The following is an 18,016-nucleotide window of genomic DNA, read 5'->3' on the forward strand; positions in this document are numbered from 1 at the left end:
AATCCCGCCTGATGTAGTTATGCACCCACCGGCTTTGCGCAGGTGTGCAATGCGCAGGCGTGGCGAGTTTGTGTGCGCGTGTACGTGTCAGTCCTCAGTGCGCAGTTCCCAGTAGGCCACAGCCGACTGCGCAGGTGTATGCACGTTGGCTGTTTAATGCGCCGGCTCGCTGCGCAGGTGCAGTGTCTGCCAGTCGTTTGCTGCGCAGGCGCTGAATGTCAGTTGGTGGCAGGTCGCGCAGGCGCGGTGCTCTGTGGTTTCAGACGAGGGTCCCGGTTACTGCGCAGATGCAGTTGGCACCCGGTGTTGATGGATGAGATCGAGCTGAAGGGGCGGACGCGATTGTCCATCTTTCGCACCCTTCTGATGGCGCTTCCTTCGGGTCACACGTCGCTGACAAGCGGTTGCTGTTAGGAAAGTGGCTTTAGTCAGGGATCGTCCTCGTATTGTCGGTCGCTGCTGCACCGAGAAGGGCTGAGGCCAGAGTCTGGACCACCCACCACTGTCGCTGCTACTGCTGTACCAAGGCCCCTGGCAGGAGGCTCCAACCTTATCGCTGGCGAGACCGTTGCTACAGGCCTCGTCTGGCTGGAGGATGGGAATCATCTTCACCAAACTCTGGAGACTCTTCAACCACCAAGGTGGGGTCCGGATCAGCGAGTAAACTGCCTGAGGGACAGGGGCTGTCTCATTGCTCACTCAGCCCCTTCGTATCGTCTCTGATCCTTGGTTTCCGCCAGCCTCACACTTTTACTTACAATCAAAGTCTCGGTAACTTAAGCCTCAATCAGATTCTCTGCCACAAACAGACCCACTCATTGTTATATCCGATTCATTCAGAATCACAATTTGACACCCATTTATTCTCTCATTCATTCTCATTCCTGGCAGACTAATTCCGTTTTACCCAATTATTTACTTCAAAAATCAGTCATTGCTTTATTTATAGTTTTGGGCACATCCAGGCTATTCATAGGATCGGACCCGCCATCGACACGGTCCTGGCGGCGACCTCTTAATTAACCGCCCCAGCGCACCGAGGCTCGGGTCTTGCTTTCGGCACAGAAAGAGGCCACCTGGCCCATTGTGTCTGTGCCAGCCGAAAAACGTTCCAGCCATTCAAATCCGACCTTCCAGTATTTGGTCCGTAGCCCTGCAGATTATGGCACTTGAAGTGCATATCCAGATTTCTTCTGAATGAGTTGAGGGTTTCTGCCTCAACTAGACCTTTCAGGCAGTGAGTTCCAGTTCACCTGCTGGGTGAAAAAACTTTTCCTCATCTCATCTCTAATCTTTCTACCAATCACTTTAAATCTATGCTCCCAGTCACTGACCTCTCTGCTAAGATAAATAGACCTCCATTCTATCCAGGCCTCTCAAAATTTTGTACATTTCAATCAGATCTCCCCACAGCCTTCTCTGTTGCAAGGAGAACAACCCCAGCCTATCCAATCTTTCCTCAAAGCTGCATTTTTCCAGTCCTGGTAACATCCTCGTAAATCTCCTCTGTAACCTCTCTAGTGCAATTACATCTTTTCTGTAATGAGGTGACCAGAACTGCACACAGTACTCAAGTTGTGGCCTAACCAATGATTTATACAGTTCTTGCATAACCTGCCTGTTCTTGTATTCTATACCTTGGCTAATAAAGGAAAAAATTCAATCTATCTGTTTATATTTGATCCATCAGGTTTAATTCACTCAATTTCAGATCTGTTGAGCCTCATCTATATCTGACAAAGCCTGTCTTGCTCTGTTTGAGAAATGTGTTAGCTGCACTTGGTTTTATTTAAATAATGGGGAAGAACTTGATCTGTCTTGTTGATTTCTTATCCTTTCTGTCTGTCTTTAGCTATATAAGTGCACTTTCTCAGTTTTGTATCAACTGCTCTCATTATGCCTCCTTTTAGTCTCCTACCGCTATCAATTTTTATTTAAATCTCCTATTCTCCACTGAAGCACTTCACAGGCAACATTATTTATTTTCCTGTGTTTTGCCCTTTCATTTTCTCTTGTTCCTTTCCCTTTTTAATTGCTGTTAATTCATAATTTCACTCCTGGGGAGGGATCTAAGATGTGAATTACCAATGTGCATTTCCACAGATGCTGCTTATCCTGAGTGTTGTGAGCTTTTTCTGTTTTTATTTTGAAACCAACTTCACTCCTATCTCATTTCCAATATCTGACCCAACCACACTCATTTGTAACACTTGGGCATGGTTTAACAATGATGGATTTCATTTTTGAAAAATAAAAATTGCTATGCTTTTTATAATTTTGTTCGAAAAAAATCACTTTGATCATGAATCTCACTGTTGACATTTCCCTGATTCTGTTTTAAATGTGTATTGTGTTATGTGGGTTCAAGTGATATCTAAATAAGTAGACCATAGTGCATCACATTTTTTTTTTGTTCATTCATGGCATGTGGGCTTCGCTGGCCATTTATTGCCCATCCCTAATTGCCCTTGAGAAGGTGGTGGTGAGCTGCCTTCTTGAACCGCTGCAGTCCATGTGGGGTAGGTACACCCACAGTGCTGTTTAGAAGTGAGTTCCAGGATTTTGACCCAGCGACAGTGAAGGAACGGCGATATAGTCCCACATGTGTTGTGTCCGTTAGCTTCCATGAGTTTAAATGTATTGTAATGGGTCGTATATTTGACTTGTAACAAGAGGTCATGTTAAATTTTGGGCAAATTGGCAAAAGGGAAAAATGGAGGATTTGTCTTTCATCTGTGTGGGCATCATGTAGGATTTCTCTAGGTGTCATTTGGTGTGTATAATGCTGGTTCTGGTTCCTGTAGTTGTGGAACATGATATATTTATTTATATTTGTTTTATGAAGTATTTGGGTATTAGTTTCTAGTTTGCAGATTAAAACAAAATCATTGGCAACACAGAGTGAGAGCAATGCTATGGAACCTGGTTGCATGGTGTAGGATCATAGGATGTAGGAGCAGGAGTAGACCATTCGGCCTGTCGAGTCTGCTCCACCATTCAAACATATCATGCCTGATCAATTACCATTACGCCATTTTTCCCCACTATCCCCATATCCCTTGGTGTCATTAGTATCCAGAAATCTATGGATTCCTGTCTTGAACATACTCGATAATTGAGCTTCCACAGCCCTCTGGGGTAGAGAATTCTATAGATTCACCACCCTCTGCGTAAGCTTGTATTTGTCAAAAAAGTAGTTTGTGAAAAAAGTGTTATTTGATTGTGACAGTTACTGAATGAGACATGAGACATTTTGCTCTTGGTCAGTATATTTTTTCCTGATTTGATGACTTGGCTGAATCATAAATCCTCAGAATGTTCAACAGCTGCATTTGGCCCTGTGTGACATTAAAAGTAATTTTGTTTCATGTATTCTGGCATTCCCTAAAGTAAACTGTAGGTATTTTTTTCTTCCCTTATAGTGTAGAACTTAACTGCAAGTACTGCTAACACAGGAAATAAGAGTCTGCAGTACTTTCTGCTTTCTATATTAGAAATGTTCATGAGTACAACAGAAAAAACAAAAATGACAAGCAAGAGTGGGTAAAATGGGAACACTGGAGTAAATTTTGTCTATGTGGCCAAATAGATAAGAGAAGCTCTGTTTTGCCAGTAGTTGCACTTTTTAAAATTCTGCAGTTTTATTATACACAGCTGGTCACAGCCTGATAGCTGTAGATTTCAAAGTGCAAACTGATAATATGAGGGATGTATTGCAGGCTGAGAATTGTATTTAGCCCAAATGAAAGAGCTGTTTCCTCTGGCAACTACCTTCTTAAGTGGACAGGAAACCTGTTGGGTTACTTGAGCACTTCTCGAACCCATCTTCAATCATCACCTCTCGCAATGGAGTTATACACCCCATTGTAGGACTCGCATGATCTGAAAACTCCTGGAGGTCACGTATGATGTTTGACTTTAGGTCAGCTATGATCCGTTTGAGAGTTAGAGGACCATAGAAAAGGCCAAGGTAAAGTTCCTTCAATTTTGCAACTGATATGAATGACTTGGATGAAGGGACCAAAGATATGGTTGCTTAATTTGCTGATGACACAAAGATAGATAGGAAAGTAAGTTGTGAAGAGGACATAAGGAGGCTACAAAAGGAATATAGATAGGTTAAGTGAGTCTAGCAAATGGAGTATAATCTGGGAAAATGTGAAATTGTCCATTTTGGCAGGAAGAATAAAAAAAATCATAGTGTCTGAATGGTGAGAGAAGATTTACTAGACTAATACCCGAAATGAGCGGGTTGTCTTATGAGGAAAGGTTGGAGAGGCTAGGCTTGTATCCACTGAAGTTAAGAAGAGTAAGAGGTGACTTGATTGAAACATGTAAGATCCTGAGGGGTCTTGACAGGGTGGATGTGGAAAAGATGTTTCCCTTGTGGGAGAATCTAGAACTAGGGGTATTTAAAAATAAGGGGTCACCCATACTAACCCTTTGCAATTCATGCACTAGGACACCCAGATCCCGCTGCATCTCAGAGCTCTGCAATCTCTCACCATTTAGATAATATGCTTCTTTTGTTTTGTTCTTGCCAAAATGGACAATTTCATACCATCAACTATATTAAGTGTCATTAATGTTGCGCACAAAAAGGAAAAAAGTATATATTACAAAAGCTACAGTTATGATTGCTCAGACACATCTTATGATCAATGGTTTATGCTAACTAAACCACTAAGTGGCATTAATAGCATGAGTTGTAAAAAGAATAATTGGTTTATTTTGCATAAACCACTGATTTATGCAGTTTTGCTTATCGAGTCAAGAATGTTTTCAAATGAATTTTCTAGTTCTGGAATCAGTTGTCAACATCAGCGTTCTTGGCTCCGATTGCTGCAACTTCCGGACTAAACTCCCTATTTGTTGTGTGTGACATCAGTTTCTAACACCAGCCATTTGTGTTAAGTGAGACTGCTAAACTGCAGGTAGTTTTGTGTTGTGGGCCGAAGTGACGTTTACACCTGTCGAATGTTACGCCATTATTCCGGATTGAATTTAAACCTGAGTTAAAAGGACAGTTTTCACACCTGCTGCATCACCTGTTTTTTCAAGAGATGCACTAATGGGAGTGATAATTGTAGCTATGATATCTGTTGGTCCACCTAATCTGGGGGAAAGGAGAAGCGATTGTTTGGTTTAACTGTTTTTAATGTTTTGATAAGCAAGGGAGTGAAAGGTTATCGGGAGTAGGCGGGGATGTGGAGTCGAGGTTACAATCAGATCAGCCTTGATCTTACTAAATGGCAGAGCAGGCTCGAGGGCTGAGTGGCCTACTCCTGCTCCTAATTCATAAGTTCGTATGTGAATGGGACCTGTGGAAATCGCTACCACAGAAAGTAGTTGAGGCCAAAACATTATATATTTTCAAGAAGGAGTTAGATATAGCTCTTGGGTTTAAAGGGATCAAAGGATATGGGGCGAAAGCTGGAACAGGTTCCTGAGTTGGATGATCAGCCATGATCATAATGAATGGCGGAGCAGGCTCGAAGGGCCGAATGGCCTACTCCTCCTGTTTTCTATGTAGTGAAGTTAGAATGCAAGCAATCTCTCACAATTATTCTTCCTGCCAAAATGGGCAATTTCACATTTTCTCACATTATACTCCATGTGCCAGATCTTTGCCCACTCACTTAACCTAGCTGTATCCCTTTGTAGCCCCCTTATGTCCTCTTCACAACTTATTTTCCTACCTACCTTTGAGTTATCAGCAAATTTAGCAACCATACCTTTCAGTCCCTTCATCCAAGTCATTTATATATACCCATCGCTCCTGTGCTCACTGACCTCCATTGGCTCCCAGTCCTGCAATATCTTGATTTTAAAATTCACATTTTTGTTTTCAAATTCCCCATTGTCTAAAATAAAAGCAAAATACTACAGATGCTGGAAATCTGAAACAAAACAAAAAAGTGCTGGAAATACTCAGCAGGTCTGGCAGCATCTGTGGATAGAGAAGCAAAGTTAACGTTTCAGGTTTCATCAGAAAGGTCAGAGACCTGAAACGTCAACTTTGCTTTTCTGTCCACAGATGCTGTCAGACCTGCTGAGTATTTCCAGCACTTTTTTGTTTTATCCCGCGTTGCTCACTAACTTTAATCTCCTGCAGCCCTACAACCCTCAGAGATCTCAGCACTTCGTTTCTGGCCTCCTGCGCATCCCTGATTTTAACTTTACCAAAACATACTAAAATTTATAAATAGTGTATATAGAAGATATCTCTTTCTATCTTGTGAAGTGAAAGGATCCCTAGCCCACTTTGATTCATTTTGTTGGCTGTTCGTTCAGTTATCTCGGTCCAAAGCTCTGGAATTCTCTCCCTAAACCTCTGAATCTCTCCTCTTTTAAGTTGCTTCTTAAAACTTGCCTCTTTGACCAAACTCTCCTCATGTCTCCTTATGTGGTTTGGTGTCAGATTTTATTTGATAACTCTCCTGTGAAGCACCTTGGGAACATTTAGTTAAGTCAAAGGTGCTATGTAAATGCAAGTTGTTATAGATTGACAATGCTAATAGCATCACAAGGGTCAGTGTGGGAATAGGAAATATTCATATCAATGCAGTTGTGTAGAATTTGTTCTCCAGTAGGCCCAGAATAGCAAGCTGATAGTTCTGTAGCTTGCTTTTATATATTGTGCTACCTTGATGAGCACAGAAGATTTGCTTTTTTTTTAAAAAAGCAGACTTAACTGTGAACTGTTGGACGGTAGTGGTTAGGGTTACATGCTGCTTTTAGGGGTCATTTGGGCAGGACCAGTGTGTGTGTTTTTTTTTGGAAGAATTAGTGACTCTGCCCTTTGCTTCCCATGTTGTAAGCTGCGCACTTTAAAACAAAAATTCTGTTACTCCCTGTTAGTTCTATCTGTTACTCCCAAGCATCCTCTTGGGTTTGTCGTTGAATTGTTATTTTCAAGAGTTTTTTTCACTTCAGATCAATACTTGTTGAATTCAGCCATATTTAAAAAAAAAAATGAACCTGAGGCATTTATTCTGCCAGTGTTTTCAAAAGGTAACGTGGCAATTTCAGATAGCAGGCTGCAACAAGATGCTTGAATCAACTCTGTTCAAATGCTCTTTAAGAAGAAATTTAATAAACTCTTTTCACATTGAAATAACAGATTTTAAAGGGGTTACTGATGTATTTGTGTTCAGCGTGACATTTTAATAATGCCAAATGAAAGAATATTATGATTGGGATAGTATGCTCTGTAATCTAAGGTACTACAAATTCTATGGTAATAAAATTACATCAGTAGTGAATTTAGGTATATGTTCTTTGCTGAGCATGAAATGAGTATTCATTTAAAAAATGTCCACACCTCTTTTTTTGGTTCAGTCTTAATCCTTATTTTCTACTCCGTTGGTAGCACAATGCCAGAGTATATTACCCAGCAGCAGCCCTGACTCACCGAGGTGATTTCCAATGCTGTCATGAACTTTGCTGCACGATTACCTAAACTCCAAGGTGTGTCCACTTTAAAATGCACACCTACCTGTTGTGAATAGAATACATTGAAGGACTGCTAGCAAGTTGTCTATGTATAACCAAAGTAACCTAATTTTTCCTCTTTATTGATGCTGTTGAATCTGGAATGTATCCCAGCATTTTCTGTTTTTATTTGAGGGATATACCTTAGTGTTGAGTACAATGGTTAAGTATGAAGATTCAATCAGAGGGCATGACTGGCTACTGCAACAATATTGTATGACCCTTGTTGCAGTGACAGTTTATTTCTACAAAATATTGCCGTAATCTTTTCCGATATAATATGTAATTGATTTAATACTATAGCAAGATTGGGCAATTGCAATGATCAAAAATGGCAAATGGGTCATTCTAGTAAACCTTTTCAAAATTGGTTATCCCAAACTTTTAAAGAACTTGCATTTGTATAGTGCTTTATATGACGTCAGGATGCCCTTAAAATGCTTTATGCCCAATGAAGTGCAGCCACTGTGGTCATGTAGGAATTTTGAGTATTGTAGTCTAGTGGTAATGGTCCTGGAGACATGAGTTCAGACCTCATCATGGCAGTTGGGGAATTTAAATTTACTTAATTAATAAATCTGGAATGAAAAGCTAGTCTCAGTAATGGTGATACTACTGGATTGTTGTAAACACCCATCTGGTTCATTAATGGCCTTTAGGGAAGGAAATCTGCCGTCCTTATCCCGCCTGACCTATATGTGACGTCAGATCCACAACAATGTGATGGACTCGTAATGCCCTCTGAAAAGACCTGACAAATCACTCAATTGTATTCAAGAAGACAGCTCACCAAAATCTTCTCAAGGCCATTTAGGGATGGGCAATAAATGCCAGCCTTGCCAGTGATGCCCACATCTCGTAACTGAATTAAAGAATTTTACGATTATTAGAACATAGCATGTATTACTAATAATTAGGAAATTACTGATCCTTCACAATTACTAGTAGAGGGAATGGTTTAGGTGCTGTGCTTTCCTTCCTCAATGAACTTTAAATTTAACGCAACTAACAAGGCAACTAATGATGCTTGTATTTTCAGGACTGTTTTGAAAGTTGACGGTGGGGAAGGGGAGGTCACAGCAAGGTGTTTCAGCAGGATCTTGTACGTATAGATTACGATGGCCAAATGAAAATGCAATGTTAGAAGCAAAAAAGTTTGCTTATTACTGAAAAATGTTCATTCCTTCCAACAATGAAGGAATGTTTGGGTATTTTCTGCTTAAAAAGCATTGTTGTAGCTGTAATCAATACTTTTTGTTATGCTGGTATAATGTGCTGTTATTATGGACTATTACACATTGTGACATGTAATGCGATTCACTCATTATAGGTTAAAGACTTCAAGACTTGACCAAAGCCACTGGTCTACAACAGAAATGTTGATCCCAGTGGTGTCCTAGAAACACATTGCTTTACATGCAGTTTACTTTCTGTCTGAGGTAATTTCATGTAAAGGTTCCTTTGTGTAAGAATTTTGGCGACAATCTACCCATTGCACTTTGGCCATTGCACTCCAGCCACCGACTGCCTGATTAGATTTGCCGGCCGACAAGTGCTGAATTCAAGCCTTATTCATGTCTTTTTTTTTAATTCATTCATGGGATGTGGGCGTTGCTGGCTAGGCCAGCTTATATTGCTCATCCCTAATTGCCCTTGAGAAGATGGTGGTGAGCTGCCGCCTTGAACTGCTGCAGCCCATGTGAAGTAGGTGCACCCACAGTGCTGTTAGGAAGGGAGATCCAGGATTTTGACCCAGCGACAGTGAAGGAATGGTGATATCGTTCCAAGTCAGGATGGTGTGTGGCTTGGAGGGGAACTTGCAGATGGTTGGGTTCCCGTGCATTTGCTGCCCTTGTCCTTCTAGGTGGTAGAGGTCGTGGGTTTGGAAGTTGCTGTCTGAGGAGCCTTGGTATGTTACTGCAGTGCATCTTGTAGATGGTACACATTGCTGCCACTGTGCGTCGGTGGTGGAGGGAGTGAATGTTATTGATGGGGTGCCAATCAAGTGGACTACTTTGTCCTGGATGGTGTTGAGCTTCTTGAGTGTTGTTGGAGCTGCATCCATCCAGGCATGTGGAGAGTAATCTATCGCACTTCTGACTTGTGTCTTGGCTTGTGGACAGGCTTTGGGGATTCAAGAGGTGAGTTACTCGCCTCAGGATTCCTAGCCTCTGACCTGCTCTTGTAGCCATACTATTTATATGGCTACTCCAGTTCAGTTTCTGGTCAATGGTAACTGCCAGGATGTTGATAGTGGGGGATTCAGCGACGGTAATGCCATTGCATGTCAAGGGAAGGTGGTGAGATTCTCCCTTGTTGGAGATGATCATTGCCTGGCACTTGTGTGGCGCGAATGTTACTTGCCACTTATCAGTCCAAGCCTCGATATTGTCCCGGTCTTGTTGCATTTCTACACGGATTGCTTCAGTATCTGAGGAGTTGCAAATGGTGCTGAACATTGTGCAATCATCAGCGAACATCCCCACTTCTGACCTTATGATTGAAGGAAGGTCCTTGATGAAGCAACTGAAGATGGTTGGGTCCAGGACACTACCCTGAGGAACTCCTGCAGTGATGTCCTGGAGCTGAGATGATTGACTTCCAACAACCACAACCATTTTCCTTTGCACTAGGTATGACTCCAACCAGCAGAGAGTTCTCCTATTGTCTCTAGTTTTGCTTGGGCTCCTTGATGCCATGCTCAGTCAAATGCTGCCTTGATGTCAAGGGCAGTTACTCTCACCTCACCTCTTGAGTTCAGCTCTTTTGTCCATGTTTGAACCAAGGTTGAAATGAGGTCAGGAGCTGAGTGGCCCTGTGGGACCTCAAACTGAGCGTCACTGAGCAGTTTGTTGGTAAGCAAGTGCTGCTTGATAGCACTGTCGATGACGCCTTCCATCACTATACTGAAGATCGAGAGTAGACTGATGGGTGGTAATTGGCTGGGTTGGACTTGTCCTGGTTTTTGTGTGCAGGACATGTCTGGGCAATTTTCCACATTGCCAGGTAGATGCCAGTGTTCTGGCTGTACTGGAACAGCTTGGCTAGGGGCGTAGCAAGTTCTGGAGCACAGGTCTTCAGTACCATTGCTGGACTGTTGTCAGGTTCCATAGCCTTTGCAGTATCCAGTACCTTCAGTCGTTCCTTGATATCACGTGAAGTGAATCAAATTGGCTGAAGACTTGCATCTGTGATGCTGGGGACTTCAGAACGAGGCCGAAATCGATCATCCATTTGGCACATCTGGCTGAAGATTGTTGCAAATGCTTCAGCCTTATCTTTTGCAGTGATGTGTTGGGCTCTCCCATCGTTGAGAATGGGGATATTTTTGGAGTCACCTCCTCTAGTTAGTTGTTTAATTGTCCACCATCATTCACAACTAGATGTGGCAGGACTGCAGAGCTTAGATCTGATCCGTTGATTATGGGATGGCTTAACTTTGTCTATCGCATCCTGCAAGTAGACCTGGGTTGTAGCTTCACCAAGTTGACACCTCATTTTGAGATATGTTTGGTGCTGCTGCTGGCATGCCCTCCTGCACTCTGCATTGAACCAGGATTGGTCTCCTCGCTTGATGGTAATGGTAGAGTGGGGGATATGCCGGGCCATGAGGTTACAGATTGTGGTTGAGTACAATTCTGCTGCTACTGATCGTCCCCAGCACCTCATGGATGTCCAGTTTTGCATTGCTGGATCTGTTCAAAATCTATCCCATTTAGCACGGCGGTAGTGCTACACAACACAATGGAGGGTATCCTCCGTGTGAAGACGGGACGTCGTCTCCACAAGGACTGTGCGGTGGTCACTCCTACCAATACTGTCATGGACGGATGCATCTGTGGCAGGCCGATTGGTGAGGATGAGGTCAAGTATATTTCCCTCTTGTTGGTTCCCTCACCACCTGCTGCAGACCCAGTCTAGCAGTTATGTCCTTTAGGACTCGGCCAGCTCGGTCAGTAGTGGTGTTGCTGAGCCACTCTTGGTGATGACATTGAAGTCCCCCACCCGCAAGTCCCGCAGTTGCTACCCTCAGTGCTTCCTCCAAGTGGTGTTCAACATGGAGGAGTACTGATTCATCAGCTGAAGGGGGCCGATAGGTGGTAATCAGCAGAAGGTTTCATTGCCCATGTTTGACCTGATGCCATGAGACTTCATGGGGTCCGGAGTCAGTGTTGAGGACTCCCAGGGCAACTCCCTCCTAACTGTATCCCACTGTGCTGTCACCTCTGCTGGGTCTGTCCTGCTGGTGAACAGGGCATATCGGGGATGGCGATGGTGGTGACTAGGACATTGTAAGGTATGATTCCTCGAGTATGACAGTCAGGCTGTTGCTTGACTAATCTGTGGGATAGCTCTCCCAACGTTGGCACAAGCCCCCAGATGTTAGTAGGGAGGACTTTGCAGGATCGACGGGGCTGGTTTTGTCGTTGTCGTTTCCGGTACCTAGTTCGATGCTGGGTGGTCCGTCCAGTTTCATTCCTTATTGACTTCGTAGCGGTTAGATACAGCTGAGTGGCTTACTCGGCCATTTCAGAGGGCATTTAAGAGTCAACCACATTGCTGTGGGTCTGGAGTCACATGTAGGCCAGACCAGGTAAGGGGGACAGATTTCCTTCCCTGAAGGACATTAGGAAACCAGATGGGATTTTATAACAATTAACAATGGTTTCAATGTATTTTGCATATTCCACAAAGCTCCATATCTCCTGTATTAGCGGGCAACATAAACAGTAATATATATTGTTATATAGTAACTGCTCTATAACCCACACGATGTAGAAAATTTATAACCATAGTGTCATTCATTTATTGTAAATTGGAATATTAAGTCGTTTGGTGAAAATGAGAAATGTAATTCTTTTTTTTAAAGTTTGAACTTGAAAGTTTTCTGCTGTTGGGTTAAGTTGGATGAAGTGCATTAAATAATTCTAGTAACCTATGGATAGAAAATTTGGACTTTGTACACTATTTCTGCAAAATCTGAAGGCTTGTCATTCTTTTCCTTTTTGATGAAAGGATCTTCATGTCTGATGCAGTATTTGTATATACTGAGAACATTGTCCTGAAAATCAAATTGTTGTATCTCTCTCTTTGCCATAGACAATTTGTTCTCAAAATCAATTTAGATGATTATTCTCAAAACCTAATCTAATCTCCAGCCAATTATATAATTTTAGATCTTTTATTCTGGTTTATCAAATAAAACTGTAATATTTATATTTGTGATGAGATTCATTAATCTCACTTATTTACTTTTTCAGAACACAAAGTAATTATCGTTGGGTTAGACAATGCTGGGAAGACGACAATTCTTTACCAGTTGTAAGTATAATGAGGACCAGAGAGCTCTTCTCCCTTAGAATAGACGAGTTGTCATTTTGAGTGATGCAACACTTGTTTAGTTCTTAATGTGGATGTATGATGATGCATTCTTTTTGATACTATGGTATCAAATCTTCCCTGTTTTAATGTTCTGCAATCAATTTTCAAAATTACTCTTTTATCAAAAAAGGTCGGTACAGAAGTTTAGTATGAAATATTTTTCATACCTATTTGGGGTTATATGTTTCAGGTTCGAGGAAAAGTTATTCTCTAGGCCGACCAGTTGTGTACGCTTTCAGCTTTGTACAGTGACATCGAAGCAACCACTTAGTTGTAAAGCTGCTCATATCAGGAGTAGCTTTCCTAACCCTAATCTACAAAAATTTAAGTAAAATTAAGAACATTAAATGTTAGAGTTCTGCTCACCCTTTTATGTCTTTACCACATTCTGTTTTCCATTTTTTTCCCTTTTTAACGTTGCTTCTCCTTTACCTAATCCATCTTTTCTCAACCTTACTTCCATTTAAACAATGGCCCAGAATTTCTTGGAGATGTTTCAAGGCTTGTTTAACAGGGCATAAATCTCGAGTAATTATGGCATAAGTGCCTTACCATAATTTCCTGGGACTTTAGCACCGCTCTGCCGTTTTCCTTGCTGAAAGTAGTGGAACAATTGATAATGAAGGTTTCACCCCACCCCCCCTCCCAAAGTTAATAACTATCATTAATTGGCTGAATTAATGCTACTGTAATTGCCACCGCCACTTTGACTGCTACGGAATAGCGCTGGTGGGCTCAGCGTGTTTGGTGTAATCACGGGAATCTTATGTTTGTGCAAAATGTACAGGTTTTTTTTTAAAAAGCAGCTTCTAGTTGTTAATGTTAGAAGTTATGTCTTGATTTTAAAATTCCCATCCTTATTTTTAAATCCCTCCATGGCCTCGCCCCTCCCTTTCTCTGTGATTTCCTCCAGCCTCACAACCCTCTGATATCTGCTGTTCTCTAATTCTGGCCTCTTGTGCATCCCTGACTTTAATCACTCCACCATTGGTGGTCGCACTCTCAGTTGCCTCGGCCCCAAGCTCTGGAATACTCTCCCTACACCTCTCTGCCTCTCCACCTCACTTTCCTCCTTTTAAGACACTGTTGAAACCTACTTCTTTGACCAAGCTTTTGGTTATCTGACCTAATATCTCCTTTTGTGGCTCATTGCCATATTTTGTTTTATAATGCTCCTGTAAAGCATCTTGGGATGTTTTATTATGTTAAAGGCATTATATAAATATGTAATTAACAATTAGTTCTGGATGTGCAAATATTCAAAAATCAATCTTTGAAATCAAAGGGTCTTTGGCTATTACCATTTCAAAGTCTAAAACTTAATGCTAGAGTATATTCATTGTGAACCAATCCGTGATGCCATTCTTCTTCCACTGCTACTAATACTTCCGTTCATGGGGAAAACACAAATGCAGTTACTGGAATACCTTTTATTATATGTTCTTTACCATTTATTCCAATCATCCAGGACCAACTTGACTAAAGGAAATGCATGTAGCCCATTTACTGATTTATTAATTGCTTTTATCTCACAATTAATGGCTATGCATAGAGTAATGTGGGTGCATTGTAACAATCTATTTCCTATGTCGAAAAGCATGGATTACAGCTCCACACGATATAGGATAATAAATTTTTCATTTGTTATGGATTACTTGATAGCTGCATAAGCTTTTTAATTGTTTTGTGAAATATACTGTGCAATATGTATAAGATTTTGCTTGATGTTGTAGTGCAAACAACAAAATGAACCATCCACAACCTGTGTATATATAAACATGTATTTGTTTGATTTTTTGCATGGAGTAGACCTCAGTACTCCCTTTTGAATATTATTCTTTCATGGGATGTGGGCATCGCTGGCAAGGCCAGCATTTGTTGCCCATCCATAATTGCCCTTGACAACTGAGTGGCCATTTCAGAGGGCAGTTAAGAATGAACCATGTGGATGGAGTTGCATGTAGGCCAGACCGGGTAAGGACAGCAGATTTCCTTCCCTCAAGGACTTTAGTGAACCGCATGGGTTTTTACAATAATTGATAGTTTTATGGCACCTTTGCTGAGACTAGATTTCAATTCCAGATTTTTTAAATTAATTTTAAATTCCTCCTGTTGCTGTGCTGGAATTGCTGTGTCTGGATTGCTAGTCCAGTGACATTACCACTACACCACTGTCTCTCCTAACTAATCAAGCAGTTGTGTTTTTCGATTTTCACAGTGGCAGCTTCATTTGTTAATAACAAGGAGACCCTTTAATCTCTAATTTCTAAAATAGATACAAGTTTTAACGCAAGTGCATGTGATGGGGAATGCTGGTCTCAATATCCTTGCATATACAAGTTATTGGCTGCGCTGTTTCTGATTTGCCACTATGCCTGTTGCAGCATTTTCTAATCCGTTTTCCTGCAAATTTGGGTGCATCTTCTCTGCTGGAGAGTCGGGCTGCAAAATAGTCTAACTAATTCAGTTTGTTCACAATATTGGCATAACTTGAATTTCTGTGTCATTCTGTTCCAAACTATGGGGCGAATTTTACTGGGCCCCTGAAGTCAGGGAGAGGCCCTGCCCCATATTACCGGTGGCAGCGAGGCCTCATGGTGGCTTCATTGCTGCTTGGTGATGGGAACATAATTAAAATATATTAATGTAGACTGCTTGAGTGTGTACCTATCATAACTTCTGCATCACCAACTCGTTCTTTCATACTAAACCCTGTCACCAGGTTTCTTGGAGGCACCCAAGATCACATCGTTGGCACCAGCTGGACCTCATCGTCACAAGGCGAGCCTCTATAAACAGTGTCCAAATCACACGCAGCTTCCACAGTGCAGACTGCGACACCAACCACTCCCTGGTGTGCAGCAAGGTTAGACTCAAACCAAAGAAGCTGCATCACTCCAAGCTGAAGGGCCGCCTGCGCATCAACACTAGCAGAATTTCTTATCCACAGCTGTTACATAAGTCTGTAAATTCACTTGAACAAGCCCTTCAAAACACTCCTACAGGGGATGCAGAGACTAAGTGGGCCCACATCAGAGACGCCATCTATGACTCAGCAATGACCACCTATGGCAAACGTGTGAAGCAGAATGCAGACTGGTTTCAATCTCACTTTGAAGAGCTGGAACCTGTCATAGCCGCTAAGCGCATTGCACTGCTGAACTACAAGAAAGCCTCCAGCGAGTTAACATCCGTAGCACTTAAAGCAGCCAGAAGCGCTGCACAAAGAACAGCCAGGCGCTGCGCAAATGACTACTGGCAACACCTATGCAGTCATATTCAGCTGGCCTCAGACACCGGAAACATCAGAGGAATGTATGATGGCATTAAGAGAGCTTTTGGGCCAATCATCAAGAAGATGGCCCCCATCAAATCTAAATCAAGGGACACAATCACTGACCAACGCAAGCAAATGGACCGCTGGGTGGAGCACTACCTAGAACTGTACTCCAGGGAAAATGTTGTCACTGAGACCACCGTCAGTGCAGCCCAGTCTCTGCCAGTCATGGATGAGCTGGATGTACAGCCAACAACATCGGAACTCAGCGATGCCATTGATTCTCTAGCCAGTGGAAAAGCCCTTAGGAAGGACAGCATTACCCCTGAAATAATCAAGAGTGCCAAGCCTGCTATACTTTCAGCACTCTACGAACTGCTTTTCCGGTGCTGGGACGAGGGAGCAATACCACAGGACATGCGCGATGCCAATATCATCACCCTCTATAAGAACAAGGGTGACCGCGGTGACTGCAACAACTACCGTGGAGTCTCCTTGCTCAGCATAGTGGGGAAAGTCTTTGCTCGAGTCGCTTTAAACAGGCTCCAGAGCCGCATGGAAGATGGCAGGATCCCCAAAGACACATTGGACTGCGAGCTCGTCACTGGCATCAGATCCACCGGCTGTCCATGTCTCCGCTTTAAAGACGTCTGCAAATGCGACATGAAGTCCTGTGACATTGACCACAAGTCGTGGGTGTCATTTGCCAGTGATCGCCAGAGGTGGCAGGCAGCCATAAAGGCGGGGCTAGAGTGTGGCGAATCAAAGAGTCTTAGCAGTTGGCAGGAAAAAAGACAGAAGCGCAAGGGGAGAGCCAACTGTGTAACAGCCCTGACAACCAATTTAATCTGCAGCGCCTGTGGAAGAGTCTGTCACTCTAGAATTGGCCTTTATATCCACTCCAGGCGCTGCTTCACAAACCACTGACCACCTCCAGGCGCGTATCCATTGTCTCTCGAGACGAGGAGGTGAAAGAAGAAGAATACAATGTTAAAAACCTACATGAAGTTGAAGGGCTTGAAGCCCTTAAAAAATGGCGGCGCGCTTGTGCAGTGGTGCCGGATGCCATTGCTCGGGACGGAGTGCCTGTCCCCTCCAAGTCATTGTGGGGGCGGGGAGAATGCAATCTGCCCATTCATTTAAATGAGCTGCCGCGATCAATAGGGCAGCGACTCCGTGACAGCCATTATGGAAGCTTGCCGCCAAGATCAGCAGCGAGTTAGTAAAATGCAGCCCTATGTCTTATTTCCTCTTTTCTGATGATATCAATTGACTGCAACAGTGCATAGGCTAGCAGAATGGGCAGACAAGTTGCAGACGTAATTTAATACAGAGAAGTGTGAGGTGATGCATTTTGGCAGAAGGAATAGGGGAGAGGCAATGTAGACTCATGCCACAATTTTAAAGAATATGCAGGAGCAGAGGAACCTGGGGGTTCATGTGCATAGTTCCTTGAAGGTGGCCGAACAAAGAATGAGAGTAGTTTGCAAAGCATGTGGAATCTTGGGGCTGAATTTTTCCAGCTAGCTTCAAAAGCGGCGTGGCGCGTGCGCTTGAAGGGCACCACAGAGCCGCCACAATATTTAGTGTGGCGGCTCATTTACATGGCCGAGGCAGTCGGCCCCACCTCCCCCCAATGAAATGGAGGGGACGGGCACTCCGCCCCCGGTAACAGTGTGCGGCGCTACCATGTGGGCGCCGGTGCCATTTTTAAAGGGTTCCGGCCCTTCAGATCAATTAAAATTTTTCAAGTAGCAGGACCTGAAAAATTAAAATGAAAAATTTATTAAACGTTTCAATACCCTCTCCCACAAAGACTGAACAGTTTATTGGTTGTCCTCTTCTCCTCCCACCCCCTCTAAA

The 18,016-nt window shown here is 42.8% G+C and overlaps 1 protein-coding gene across 3 annotated transcripts in view; it reads left to right on the plus strand.

The window, feature by feature from the left end:
• Nucleotides 1-275: 275 nt before the first annotated feature.
• The window catches only part of arl5a (ADP-ribosylation factor-like 5A), a 44,528-nt gene continuing 26,787 nt past the window's right edge, over nt 276-18,016 (plus strand). Inside the window, exons 1-3 of one of the 3 annotated variants that reach the window (XM_068034913.1) lie at nt 276-641; nt 7,373-7,470; nt 12,756-12,816. In XM_068034913.1, the coding sequence (XP_067891014.1) occupies nt 7,437-7,470; nt 12,756-12,816 (95 nt within the window). In that variant the 5' untranslated portion in view covers nt 276-641; nt 7,373-7,436. Of the gene's footprint in view, nt 642-7,372; nt 7,471-8,533; nt 8,597-12,755; nt 12,817-18,016 lie in introns of all 3 variants that reach the window. The other 2 variants (XM_068034914.1, XM_068034912.1) reach the window with 2 other exon arrangements.

The sequence above is a fragment of the Heterodontus francisci genome, chromosome 7 (genome assembly GCF_036365525.1).
Source record: "Heterodontus francisci isolate sHetFra1 chromosome 7, sHetFra1.hap1, whole genome shotgun sequence".
Classification (NCBI taxonomy): Eukaryota; Metazoa; Chordata; class Chondrichthyes; order Heterodontiformes; family Heterodontidae; genus Heterodontus; species Heterodontus francisci.